Raw genomic sequence first — 12,916 nt, 5'->3', positions numbered from 1 at the left:
TCCCTGATTTATAGGTTGGCATTATTTTTAGATGTTTTTTAGGGGATTTTTTATTAAGAGAAGCTTGTCTTCTAGGAATAAAGAATGTGTGCATGCATATATAAAAAAGAGCACATGCAAAAATAAAAATAACATATTATTTTTGGGGGGAAATTTATATTGTGTGGCAACTGTTGTTTTAAGCCAGACTTAAAGGGATTGTTCACCCAAAAATATATTTTCATTTTTAGGTTGAATCAACTCAATTCTACAAGTTATTTCAACTTGCATCAATTAAACTGACCTAAAATAGGTTATGATATAGGTTGTGATTCTTAAAACAAATAATATTTGCAAAAATAAAAATAAGATACCATTTTTGGGGGAAATATTGTGTGGCATGTGTTGCTCTAGTTCGGATTTAAAGGTATTGTTCACCCAAAAATATATATACAGTTGAAGTCAGAATTATTAGCCCCCCTGTTTATTCTTTCCCCCCAATTTCTGTTTAATTTCTAATCATATTAGTTTTAGTAACTCATTTCTAATAACTGATATATTTTATCTTCGCCATGATGACAGTAAATAATATTTGACTAGATATTTTTCAAGACACTTCTATACAGCTTAAAGTGACATTTAAAGGAATATCTAGGTTAATTAGCTTAAGGTTAGGGTAATTAGGCAAGTTAGTGTATAATGATGGTTTGTTCTATCGAAAAAAATATAGCTTAAAGAGGCTAATAATATTGAAATGGTGTTTAAATTTAAAACTGCTTTTATTTAAACTGAAATCAAACAAATAAGACTTTCTCCAGGGAAAAAATATATTATCAGAGATACTATGATAGTTTCCTTGCTCTGTTAAATATTGTTTGGCAAATATTAAAATAAAACAAAGGGGGGCGAATAATTCTGACTTCAACTTTAAACAGAATTAGAATTATTACCCCCCCCTGAATTGTTAGCACCATGTTTATTTTTTCCCCAATTTCTGTTTAACGGATAGAAGATTTTTTCAACACATTTCTAAACATAATAGTTTTAATAACTCATCACTAATAACGTGATGACAGTAAATAATATTTGACTAGATATTTTTCAAGACACTTCTATACAGCTAAAAGTGACATTAAAGGCTTAACTAGGGTAATTGGGTTAACTAGGCTGGCAGGATAACGTAATTAGGCAAGTTATTGTAAAATGAGGGTTTGGTCTGTAAACAATCAGGAAAAAAAATTGCTTAAAGGGGCTAATAACTTTGACCTTAAAATGGTTCATAAAACATTAATAACTGCCTTTATTCTAGCTGAAATAAAACAATAAGACTTTCTCCAGAAGAAGAATTAGACATACTGTGAAAATTTACAGTAAAAAAAAATCAGAATGGGGGCTAATAAGTCTGGCTTCATATATATATATATATATATATATATATATATATATATATATATATAGTGCTAGAAATAGGTATTGAACACGTCACCATTTTTCTCAGAAAACACCAGATGTTGATAGCAACCAAAGAAATACATGAAACAAATCTAATTAATTTACTAAATAAGTTCTGTGTAATAAAATGAAATGTTGCAGGGAAAAGTATTAAACACATGAAGAAAGGAAGGTGTAGAAAGGCAGTGAAAGCCCAGACAGCAGCTGAAATCTCTCAGTAATTCTTTAGCAACCCTCTGCCCTTCATTAGTATAAATATTAGCTGCCTCAATTCATCATCTACATTATCAGGATGATGAAGATGAAACCAGGGTGGACATTTTTAGCAAGACATTGATCCAAAACACAGCCAAGGAAACTCTCAACTGCTTTCAGAGAAAGAAAGTCAAGCTGTAGAATGGCCCAACCAATCACCTGACTTGAACCCAATAGAAAATACAAAACAAAGATCAGATTGGATAGACGACACCTACAGAACCATCAAGATTTTTACTATTTGAGCAAAAAATCACACCTGAGCAATCATGTGACTTCATTCTCCACATGAGAGGCGTCTTTAAGCTGCCATCACCAAAACAGCCTTAACATAAAGCCTAAACTGACATTCTGTTTGGAGGGTGTTGTTCTTACCCAGACATAAAGTAGTAAATTTATCAATCATAATAGATGTATTGTCGCTCAAACAACTTTGAACAACCCAAGAAATTAAATCAAATCTAACACAAAATTGTAAGTTCAATGAAATTAAGTTTGCAAGTCGTTTAAACATGCATCAGTTAAACTGACTTAAAAAACAAGATAATAACATTGTGTATCATTTGTAGTTAAATCATGCATAAAAGTTACCACACTGTTATCTTTAACCCTATAAATCAAAGCTGTAAGTAAATCCTGTGCTAATGTTGGATTCCTCTTCCGGTCAAACATGTAAGAGCGGTAATGTAAATGAGTAAATGTTTCTGTTCTCTTCAGATCAGAGCCAAAAGAGGGCTGTTGAGGGAATAAACCTGCAGCTGGCAGGGGGGCATGTTCAGAAGAGCTTGTAAACACATTCACACCTCCGCTGCATTTCAATGCCACATGACTTATAGCACAATATTGAAAATTCGAGTTCGACAAGCACTTGCATTTCAATGCTGTCTGAGAGGAATCAACAAACTCCAGCAATAAAACACTTTCAGCGCTGGGAAGTTAACAAACGAGCTGGAACGAGGGTGATCAGTAGATGGATGATATTTACAGCATGCTTTGGGAAGTTGAAATACTTAGATTTGGGCACTGAAATGTTATTAACTGCATCTTAGGGATCTTAATTACACCTCAGAAAGATAAATATGTATGGGTGTGTGTACTGATGTGGCATTTGTTGAGACTGTGTGTCAAAGTCATCACATTTACAGTTGCAATCAGAATTATTCAACCCTCTGAATTATTAGCCCCGCTGTTTTTTTTCTTCCCCAATTTCTTTTTAACGGAGAGGAGATTTTTTCAACACATTTCTAAACATAATAGTTTTAATAACTCATTTCTAATAACTGGTTTATTTTATCTTTGACATGATAACAGTAAATAATATTTGACTAGATATTTTTCAACACACTTTTATACAGCTTAAAGTGACATTTAAAGGCTTAACTAGGTTAATTAGGTTAACTAGGCAGCTTAGGGTCATTAGACAAAATATTGTATATAGATGGTTTGTTCTGTAGACTATCAAAAAAATTAATAGCTTAAAGGGGCTAATAATTTTGACCTTAAAATGCTTTTTTAAAAATTAAAAACCGCTTTTATTCTAGCCGAAATAAAACAAATAAGACTTTCTCTAGAAGAAAAAATATTATCAGACATACTGTGAAAATTTCCTTGCACTGTTAGACATAATTTGGGAAATATTTAAAAATGGGGGGAAAAAATCAAAGGGGGTTGAGTAACTCTGATTGCAAGTGTATAACATTTTCGGCCATATATTTTGATATGGTCAAATGGAGAACGCCAATGATAATAATAAAAAAAAAGACTTTTATCTTTAAAGGGATAGTAATAAAAATTATGTCATAGTTTACTCAGTCTTGACTTGTTCCAAATAGGTTTGTCTTGTTGAACACAAAAGAGGATATTTTGAAGAATGTTGGGCAGCAGTAATCGCTGACTTCCATAGCAGAAAAAACTAATCCTGTGGAAGTAAATGATTACAGGTTTCCAACATTCTTCAAAATATCTTCTTTTGTGTTCAACAACAGAACAAACTAACAAACAAATAAACTGGCTTGGAACGAGTCAAAGATGAGTAAACGATGACAGAAGGTTCATTTTTAGGTGGACTGTTCCTTTAAGAAATATGTTGCTGTATAGGTATAGTACTGTAAAATGCGTCAAATAAAATGTCAAAATATGAGTTCAATTGTGTTTAGTCAGTGTAATATATATTTATGTACTAATTGATTAACATACATACTCTAACTTTTGCTTAATAGAATATGTAAGAACAGGGAGTAATTTGAAGTTATGTTATTATAATTTACATGATTAAAATAAAATAAAATAAGCATTTCTGACAAATGGGTATAACCTAGTTGTTTGAAACATAGTGGCAACGTATAACGATTTAAAATAACATATAATGAGAAATCCGGGGCTTTTAATATATCATTAATATTTGTTCTAAATAAATGACAGGGTTTTTGTTTATTTATTTATTTATTTATTTATTTATTTATTTATTTATTTATATTTTATATTTAAAATTATGTTACACTGAATTACATTTTAGTCTTTTAAATTGCATTTAAATATTTTAGAAACATTGCTTTTCTAAGACACCGCTTCGGCAAGCAATGTTTTTTAGATTGTTTTTTATTTATTTTTTTCGGTCGCTCACTCACTATTAATTTATAGTAGACTTTTTTGTACACTTTTTAGGCTAGTGCATGAATCCATAACCGACTTCTTATGAATATTACCGTCAATAAATTAACATTGATTCTCAGTGTATGCATTTTTTCGCACAAGTGCAACGCCTCTTTCTCTTTACCCCATCAGATGAGAATTTGGTTATCTCAAGCCCGCGTGTCTGGTTTTGCTCAACTGAAATGCACCTGTTTACGAGTTCGCATGTGAAATCCGCCAGGAATTCTCATAGAATCGCATCGACGCGACGAAACAGCTCGAGAAAGTAGGAGAAGCGCAAAGCAAGCGGTGCTCAGACTGAGGAAAAGCGCATTCCGCGCACCGATGGACTCTCTCGGATCACCCTATCAGGTGCAAAACCACTGACAGGTTTCCACCCACCACCAACCCAAAACCCCTCAGTGCGCTCCAGCCCTCCGCAGCACACAGACATACACAGTCCCGTACCATCACCCAGCGCTCGTCCAGGATTTGCCACGCGCCTTTCCCTGTACAAACCACTCGGATAACAGTAAAGCGACACCTTAAAGAAGAGACTTCTCGAAAAAAAGAGTATCTCATCTATCCGGACAACTTTGGGACTAGTTGGGAAAGTTTCCTCTTGAACAGCGGACACACGGGAAGCTTGGAATGAGGCGCGCGCTTTCAGGTGTCTTCAGCAGGTACGAGCGGGATTTATATCGTTTCTATATCGCGTGCTGGATTGAGAAGGAGCAGTGAAGGTCTCGGATTGTTCACTGAGGAGGAGACACCCCGATTGAGCCTTTCGTACCGATTCAATCTTTGCGCGCTTTGGCGAGAGAGCGCAGCGCGCGCGGACACCACCGGGAAGACGTCGTTTTGCGTTTATTCCGATCTATTTTCAAACGCGAAACAGCCTCATGCTGCTTCCAGCGGCACATTTACGCTTCCCTCATCTCTGTTTTCCCTGGGATTGCACCTCTCCTCCGGGGTTTTGTGTGTGAGACACTGGCGGGGCTCCGCGCGCCACTTACTGGAGCGGCAAACGCTGGAAACAGGTGTATTTGACCAAGATGTCTGTTCTGCCGTCAAGGTTCATCTACGTGTAAGGAGCATTCTTAATAATATCTTTGATTTACTTTGAGCTCGTGCATTCTTGCCAATAGAAGTCGCTCAAAGCCAGCTTTAAGACGCACGGCTACATTTTTTTAATATCTGGTGTAATTGCTTGTGATTCACCCCTCCTTACTTCCCTTCTGTCTCTCCCTCTCATTCCCCCTCTTCTTCTCTTTCCAGGTGTTTACATTTGCTGGTGCTCTACTTCCAGTTGCAGGTAAGTCTGGCTGTTTTGATTGTCATCGTGAATCTGGGTTAATGCGGGGATTATGAGGATGCGCCGCCGGTGCGCAAACACAAAGCTTGTTTAATTTGTTGTCTTAAGGTTTTTGAAAGCAGGCGCATGGGAAATCTACACCCCAGAGGCTGTGAAATTAAAAAGTGACTTTGGATTTGTTGGTGGTCTTGCCAGGGGAATTGAATTTCTCTCTCTCTCTAAAAACACGTCTGGGTTTTGCATTCGTGCTTCTTTGTGTTTTATTCAGCCTGGAGAAAATTAAACCTGTCAGTTTAATGACAATACGGCTCGTGCTCGTCCAAAGCATCATTGTATCTTTCAGAATAGTTAGTAAACAGTTAGTTTTGAGAGATTTAATGCAGGATATTTACGTAAGTGATTTGCGTATTTAGGTTTTTTTGAACTCAGTGACCTTCTGGTTATGGGCAATGTTTATTTTGCATGCAAAATGATAAAAACTATGGACTGCCATGAAATTAAAGGAAAAGAAAATCAAGACAAGACTGCCAAATAATTTGTTATTGGAATGTATTTTTCCAATAAAATTAGCATTTTTCTCAAGCTATTGTGGGCAGGTTCAGTAATTTCAATTTTAGAGCAAATAATAATATTTTCACTGCCTTTAAAGGGAAATAACTGAACATAAGGCTGAGGGAAAATGCTCATTTAAGAGGAAAATTTCAGCACTTCATATACTTTTCATATATATATATATATATATATATATATATATATATATATATATATATAATTACCTTAAAATAAGAAAGATAAATAATAAAATTTTACTTCAAATCATTAAAACTGACTTCATTATACCAGGAAATTATATGAATTAAAATAAAATCAATGTCAGTCCAATCTTTGTATTTTTAACATACGTGAGCAACATATGTAAAATATTATAGAAATTTTTGTGATATTTTAATATATATGTCAACGTGTACAATTCTATTATAAACCGAACAGCAAAATGACGCAATTGCTTTAAACAGAAATTAAATAGCATCAGTTATATATAAAATGAAATGAAAATATATAGATAATAGATCAAATATGTAGATGGCAGAATAACAAACAATTATGTGTTCATACAGTTTGTTTTTATAAAAATGTATGTCTTTATGTCTATATAAACATAAAAAAAAATGGGTTTACTTGGCAGGTTAGGGTATTTAGGCAAGTTATTGTACAACGATGGTTTGTTCTGTAGACTATCGAAAAATGGTTTAAAAAAATGAAAACTGCTTTTATTCTTTTATTAAGACTTTCTCTTATATATTATATATTTCTTTCATATATTATATATATATGATAGAGATGCCTCTACTGCATGTGTACATGTATATTTCTTGCAATCATAATTTAATAAACTAAGATTAAACCAACAACAAAAAAGGTAGAAATTTAGAAACAGGGCAAGCTACTTTAAAATTAACATAAAAATTTACTAATATAAACAATGTATGACTTGAAATAAGGATTAAATTGATTAAAACCGCACACAAATATATTTGTTAGTGAAATAAAATAAACAAAACGATAAATCTAAGGCAGCTAAATGACCAAACAACTTGCAATTCCTTTGAAACGTCATTATAGGTTAAGACCAGGTGCGATCTCAGGCTTTCAAAAGACTCCAAAGAAAGTGACTAATCCCTTAAACTGCCAACAAAATATACCTTAACAAGTGCGTAATAAGATATGTGCAGTTTCTCAAGATCCGTCTTTGCTGACAGATGTGCGTATATTCCTCACAAGGCGGGAAAAACCAAATAAGAGCCTTTTATTTGATTTATTTTTTGTTCTCTTGGCATATGGGTCAAGGCAAAGCGATTATAAAACTCGAATCAGAGTGTCGTAACAGAAGGGGCAGATCACCCCTCGAACCAGGAACAAAAGCCGCCAGTTTGAAGAAACGAGACCCGTGTCGGTTATATAATTCTGCGCCATCAGTTTTGTTCCAAAGCAATTGCCGCAAACAAAGCTTTAGTGTGGCACAGCCTGCTTTGTGTAGGGATGATTGTAGTACTTCTTCAGGTCACTGATAAACACTTTTTTACCATGGCTCATGCTGCATTGCATGAATTATGGGAGTAACTTCAGCTAAACAAACAGTGAAATGTTTTAATAATCTGGATATATTGAGATGACTTTATTCTCCTCACAGATCATCCATCTTATATATGAAAATCATCTTATTAGAATTAACAAATTACCACAAGCAGACCATAAATCAGCTCCAGAATTTGATGTATGTTGAAAATTGCTGTACTGTATCACTGTACAAAGGAGCTTTGGCTACAGGTACTGTTGAAGTCCAAATTATTAGCCTTCATGTTATCTTCTTTTAAATATTTACCAAATGATGTTTAACAGAGCAAGGGATTTTTCACAGTATTTCCTATAATATTTTTTCTTCTGGAGAAAGTCTTATTTGCTTTATTTCAGCTAGGACGAAAGCAGTTTTTAATTTTTTTAAAAAGCATTTTAAGGTCAATATTATTAGCCCCCTTAAGCGTATATATTTTTTGATAGTCTACAGAACAAACCATTGTTATATAATGACTTGCCTAGTCACCATAACCTGCCTAGATAACCTAGTTAAGCATTTAAATGTCACTTTAAGCTAAAAACTAGCATCTTAAAATATATATATAGTACAATATATATATATAAACTATTATTTACTGTCATCATGGCAAAGATAAAATAAATCAGTTATTAGAAACGTTATTAAAACTATTATGTTTAGAAATTATTTGAAAAAATCTGAAAATTGGGGGGAAAAACATACAGGGGGGCTAATAATTCAGACTTCAATTGTGTGCTTGTTATACCAATGACAGATGGTAAATCAATTTAAATTAAGACTCTATTGACTGAAAACTCACCAACATAAATAAAATAGATCGACACATACTTGATGCGGCAATATAAATAGACAATGAATATCTTTGTTTCTAATAAATATGATAAAAGAATTAAGATTAAATAGGTTGATCGTTTTGATCCACCTATTTAATCTTAATTCTTGTATCATATTTAATTCTTGTATCATAATTACAGCTACCGAAGCTGTAATGTCGATTGGTTTGTACAGGTTTCCATTCTATTAGATGCAAATTCTTTCAAAGTTTGCAAAAAAAAAGGTGCATTCAAATGGAGAGGCACGGTGGCTCAGTGGTTAGCACCGTCGTCTCACAGCAAGAAGGTCGCCGGTTCGAGATCTGGTTGGGTAAGTTGGCATTTCATAGTGGAGTTTGCATGTTCTCCCCATGTTAGCATGGGATTCCTCCGGGTGCTCCGGTTTCCTCCAAGAGCCCAAACACATGCGCTAAAGGTGAATTGGAGTAACTAAATTGGCTGTAGTGTATGTGTGTGAATGTGAGAGTGTATGGGTGTTTCCAAGTACTGGGTTGTAGCTGGAAGTGCATCTGGTGTCTAAAACATATGTTAGATAACAGCGGTTCATTCCGCTGTGGCGACCCCTGATGAATAAAGCGATTAAGCCCAGGAAAATTAAGGAATGAAATTCAAATGTGAATAACCTGTATTTCTATCAAGTTGTTAGAGTGGCTGACTATAGTATTGGTAACCTAGCAACCAACAGTAAACAAGGGAAGCATAACAGAAACCGCTGACTGGTCATGTGGGTGTAATGTTCGCTATGTCAGAGTTTATTCGGTAAATGCGTTTCCATCTCTCATTATTTACATTAAGCCTTTTTCATGAATTAGGGGTTGGTGGCATGGTGGCTCAGTAGTTAGCACTGTCACCTCACAGCAAGAAGGTCACTGGTTCGAGCCTCGGCTGGATCAGTTGGCATGTCTGTGTGGAGTTTGCATGTTCTGCCCGGTGTGGGTTTCCTCCGGGTGTCCCGGTTTCCCCCACAGTCCAAAGACATGCGCTATAGGAAACAGAAAGGTGTAGTCCCGGTGTAGGCGTAGTCCCTTTATTAATCAGGGATCGCCACAGCAGAATGAACCACCAACTTATTCAGCATATGTTCTATGCTGCGAATGCCGTTCCATCTGCTGCAACCCATCACTGGGAAACACCCATACGCTCTCATTCACACACATACACTACAGACAATTTAGCTCACCCAATTCACCTATAGCGCATGTCTTTGGACTGTGGGGAAAACCGGAGCACCTGCAAACATGCAAACTCCACACAGAAATTCCAATTGACCCAGCTGATTCTCGAACCAACAAGCTTTATGTTGTGAAGCAACATCGCTACCCACCGCGCCACCCTCTTTCTTAAATATTTTATCTGTTATTTTAATGGAGCCAAGACATTTTCACAGTATTTTGTCTTCTGTTTTATTTTCTTTAAATTGTGGAATAAAGATATTTTTAATTTAATAATAGAGATATTATTAACCGCCTTAAGAAATATAATAAAAATTATTTTGATTGGCTACTGAGCAAACAACTGTTGTCCAATGAGTTATAGCCTAATTACATAGTTAAGCCCAGAAGCGTTGCTAGACATAAAGCTCTACTGGGGCACGCACCCCCTTCCCCCTTAAATATATATATACAGGTTACCTCCCTGACTCATCATCCCTCCTTTTTGCTTCATAAAAAAAAAATCCATCAGGAGGCATGCTTAGTAAGATCACTATCGTACTGTTTAAACTTTAGTTTTGTCAACTTGCAAAACAAAAAAGGCGGCGCGTGAGCAGCAAGTAGCCTACTTTTTTGGCGTGCATGTTAACTACTGGGACTCGCACCAGGAGAAGAGCAGCGTGTGCGAGAGGCGCGTGGGTTTTCTGCGCACATGCGGAGATGTGTGAGTTTGCTTTTTGATTACACTGCTTTCACCAGCGTTGGTTCGGTTGCACATGGAGAATAACGTCTTTATTTCCAAATTACCACTCTTAATAAATACACTTGCATATGAAGTTAATCACATCTCAATGCATTTACTGAGGCACGTGTAAATTGCACTTTAACCTGAGTACTAGTGTCATGCAAAATACCTAGTAAAATATTATGTACTGTCATCATATCAAAAACAAAAGAAATCAGTTATTTGATATATTCATTCATTAAACATTCATTCATTCATTTTCTTTCTGGCTTAGTCCCTTTATTAATCAGGGGTTGCCACAGTGGAATGAACCGCCAACTTATCCATCATATGTTTTACTCTCTTCCAGCCACTACGCAATATTGTTAAACACCCACACGCTCTTGCATTTACACACATACCCAATGGCCAAATTAGCTTATTCAGTTTACCTATAGCGCATGTGTTTGGACTGTGGAGGAAACCGGAGCACCTGGAGCAAACCCACACCAACACGGGGAGAACATGCAAACTCCACACAGAAATGGCAACTGACCCAGCCGGGTCTCAAACCAGCGACCTTCTTGCTGTGAGGCGATTGTGCTAATCACTGCGCCACCGTGACATCCCCTCCATTAAACAGCAATTGGGAAATATTTGACACAAGAGAACTAATATTTTTGGATTAAACTGTGTCAAATAGTAATAAAACAGAAATAGATTCTCTTTATTCAAATAGATTCATATATCTATATAGATAACCTATTTAGAGCAATATTATAGACATATACATGTATTACAGATGTATTATTGGCGTGTACATATTATAGATGCTGAATATTATAAAAAAATACTCTCGAAGTACAAACCGTGAAAAGATCTTTGGCCACAGCGATACTAATGTCACTTTAAAGGGGACCTGTTATGTAAAAATCACTTTTATAAGGGTTTAAACACAGTTGTGTGTTAACAGTGTGTGAATATAGCCAGCCTCTAATGGTAAACATTTATTAATTATATTTTTTAAAATCACACTTCATAAAAACAGTTTGCAGAAAACCGTTTGATTTACATTCTCCCTTTGTACGTGTCATTAGAGTGGGAAAGCCCCGCCCATTAGTGACAATCTCTCCCTCATTAGCATAGACAGCCCTGAGTGGGAAGCAGCCGTCCGCCATTAGAGGCATTATAAATGTCGAGTTTTAGTGTTCAGTTTTTCACAGGGATAACATTAGTCCTGTTTTGAATCCGCCACTATGCTGACACATAGGCATTTGTAGCTCCACCTCTTTCGAAAAGAGCACAATCTAATTTAAATTTAAAGATACAGTCACCAAAATGGCAACATTTGGATTAATTTTGGCCTAAAAATAACCGTTTCAAAAAGTTATAAAACATTAATTGTGTGTTATTCTGTGCTAAAACTTAGCATACACACTCTAGGGGGAATCAGAGACTCATTTAACATCTCATTTCACAACAAAAACATAATATGTCTCCTTTAAAATACCAAGCATAACGTTATTTTCACAACGGATAAAAATAAATCTCTCAATTTCAGATCTAAATCATTTATCCTTCAGTTGTGTTCAACGGAAGTTCCTCAAATTGCAAGTTGATAATCTGACTTTGCAGAAAAAAAGGCGAAGCTCCTCTGTTGTTATAGATCATCCCTGAGAAAACAAACACAGTTGTTATTAAAGAGATGCAGTGATAAGGCCAGTTGAAGTGGCGGTGCAGTGAAGCGTTGTTTCCTGCGCACAGAGTGCTGTCTGCAGATACGCCCTATCTGACATGCAAGAGTGCTCGGCTTCTTAGCGGACACGGCCCGGCTTTTGAAGTCCCGCTGAGATTCGTTTGCGTAGGTAGATTGGCTTTGAAGGATTTGATAAAAAAAATAAAAATTTAAATGTTTGGCCTTGACTAGATCTCTGCGTAGGCTTGCCCTCCATCCGTCCCTCCGTATGCCACTGTCTATACACAACACACCTCTGTGTTTGATGAGATGGACAGATTTCAGAGTAAATCCTGCACACTGTAAACAAACATCTGTTAACTAGCTTCTGTAATTTGTGATTCACAAGTTTATTTACGGTTGTGGATTACATTATGGGATGTTGAACTCTGCTCTGTCGACTTTTGAGGTTGAAAATTTAAATTTCATTTAACAGAGTGACTTTTATTGATATTTCAGTAGTTTGAAATAATATAATGTTTATTATATATTAATGTACTAGCAGTTTATTGCAAGGTGTTTGTAGCGTAATATACAACAACAACCCAGGCAATATATCACTTTAAACTATTAAAAATGTTTATAAAAGTAACTTTTTTTAAACTTTTGAAAGTTAAAAGTTGTTAAAAGAAAGATCAAGATCCCATAACGCAATTTAAAAATATAAATAAAAGGGGAAAAGTATAAAAACATGAATCACAAAATACGAAAATTGCTAATTTATG

General features: G+C 35.4%; 1 protein-coding gene across 1 annotated transcript in view; it reads left to right on the top strand.

Annotated features, from left to right (window-relative positions):
- Window positions 1-4,550: 4,550 nt before the first annotated feature.
- Window positions 4,551-12,916, top strand: part of fgf24 (fibroblast growth factor 24) — a 41,603-nt gene continuing 33,237 nt past the window's right edge. The window contains exons 1-2 of the mRNA XM_056472093.1: window positions 4,551-5,404; window positions 5,596-5,632. Coding sequence (XP_056328068.1) covers window positions 5,373-5,404; window positions 5,596-5,632 — 69 coding nt within the window. The 5' untranslated portion in view covers window positions 4,551-5,372. The remainder of the gene's footprint in view (window positions 5,405-5,595; window positions 5,633-12,916) is intronic.

The sequence above is a fragment of the Danio aesculapii genome, chromosome 14 (assembly GCF_903798145.1).
Source record: "Danio aesculapii chromosome 14, fDanAes4.1, whole genome shotgun sequence".
NCBI lineage: Eukaryota > Metazoa > Chordata > Actinopteri > Cypriniformes > Danionidae > Danio > Danio aesculapii.
Note: the sequence above shows the minus strand (reverse complement) of the source record. Positions and strands in the feature narration are given on the sequence as shown.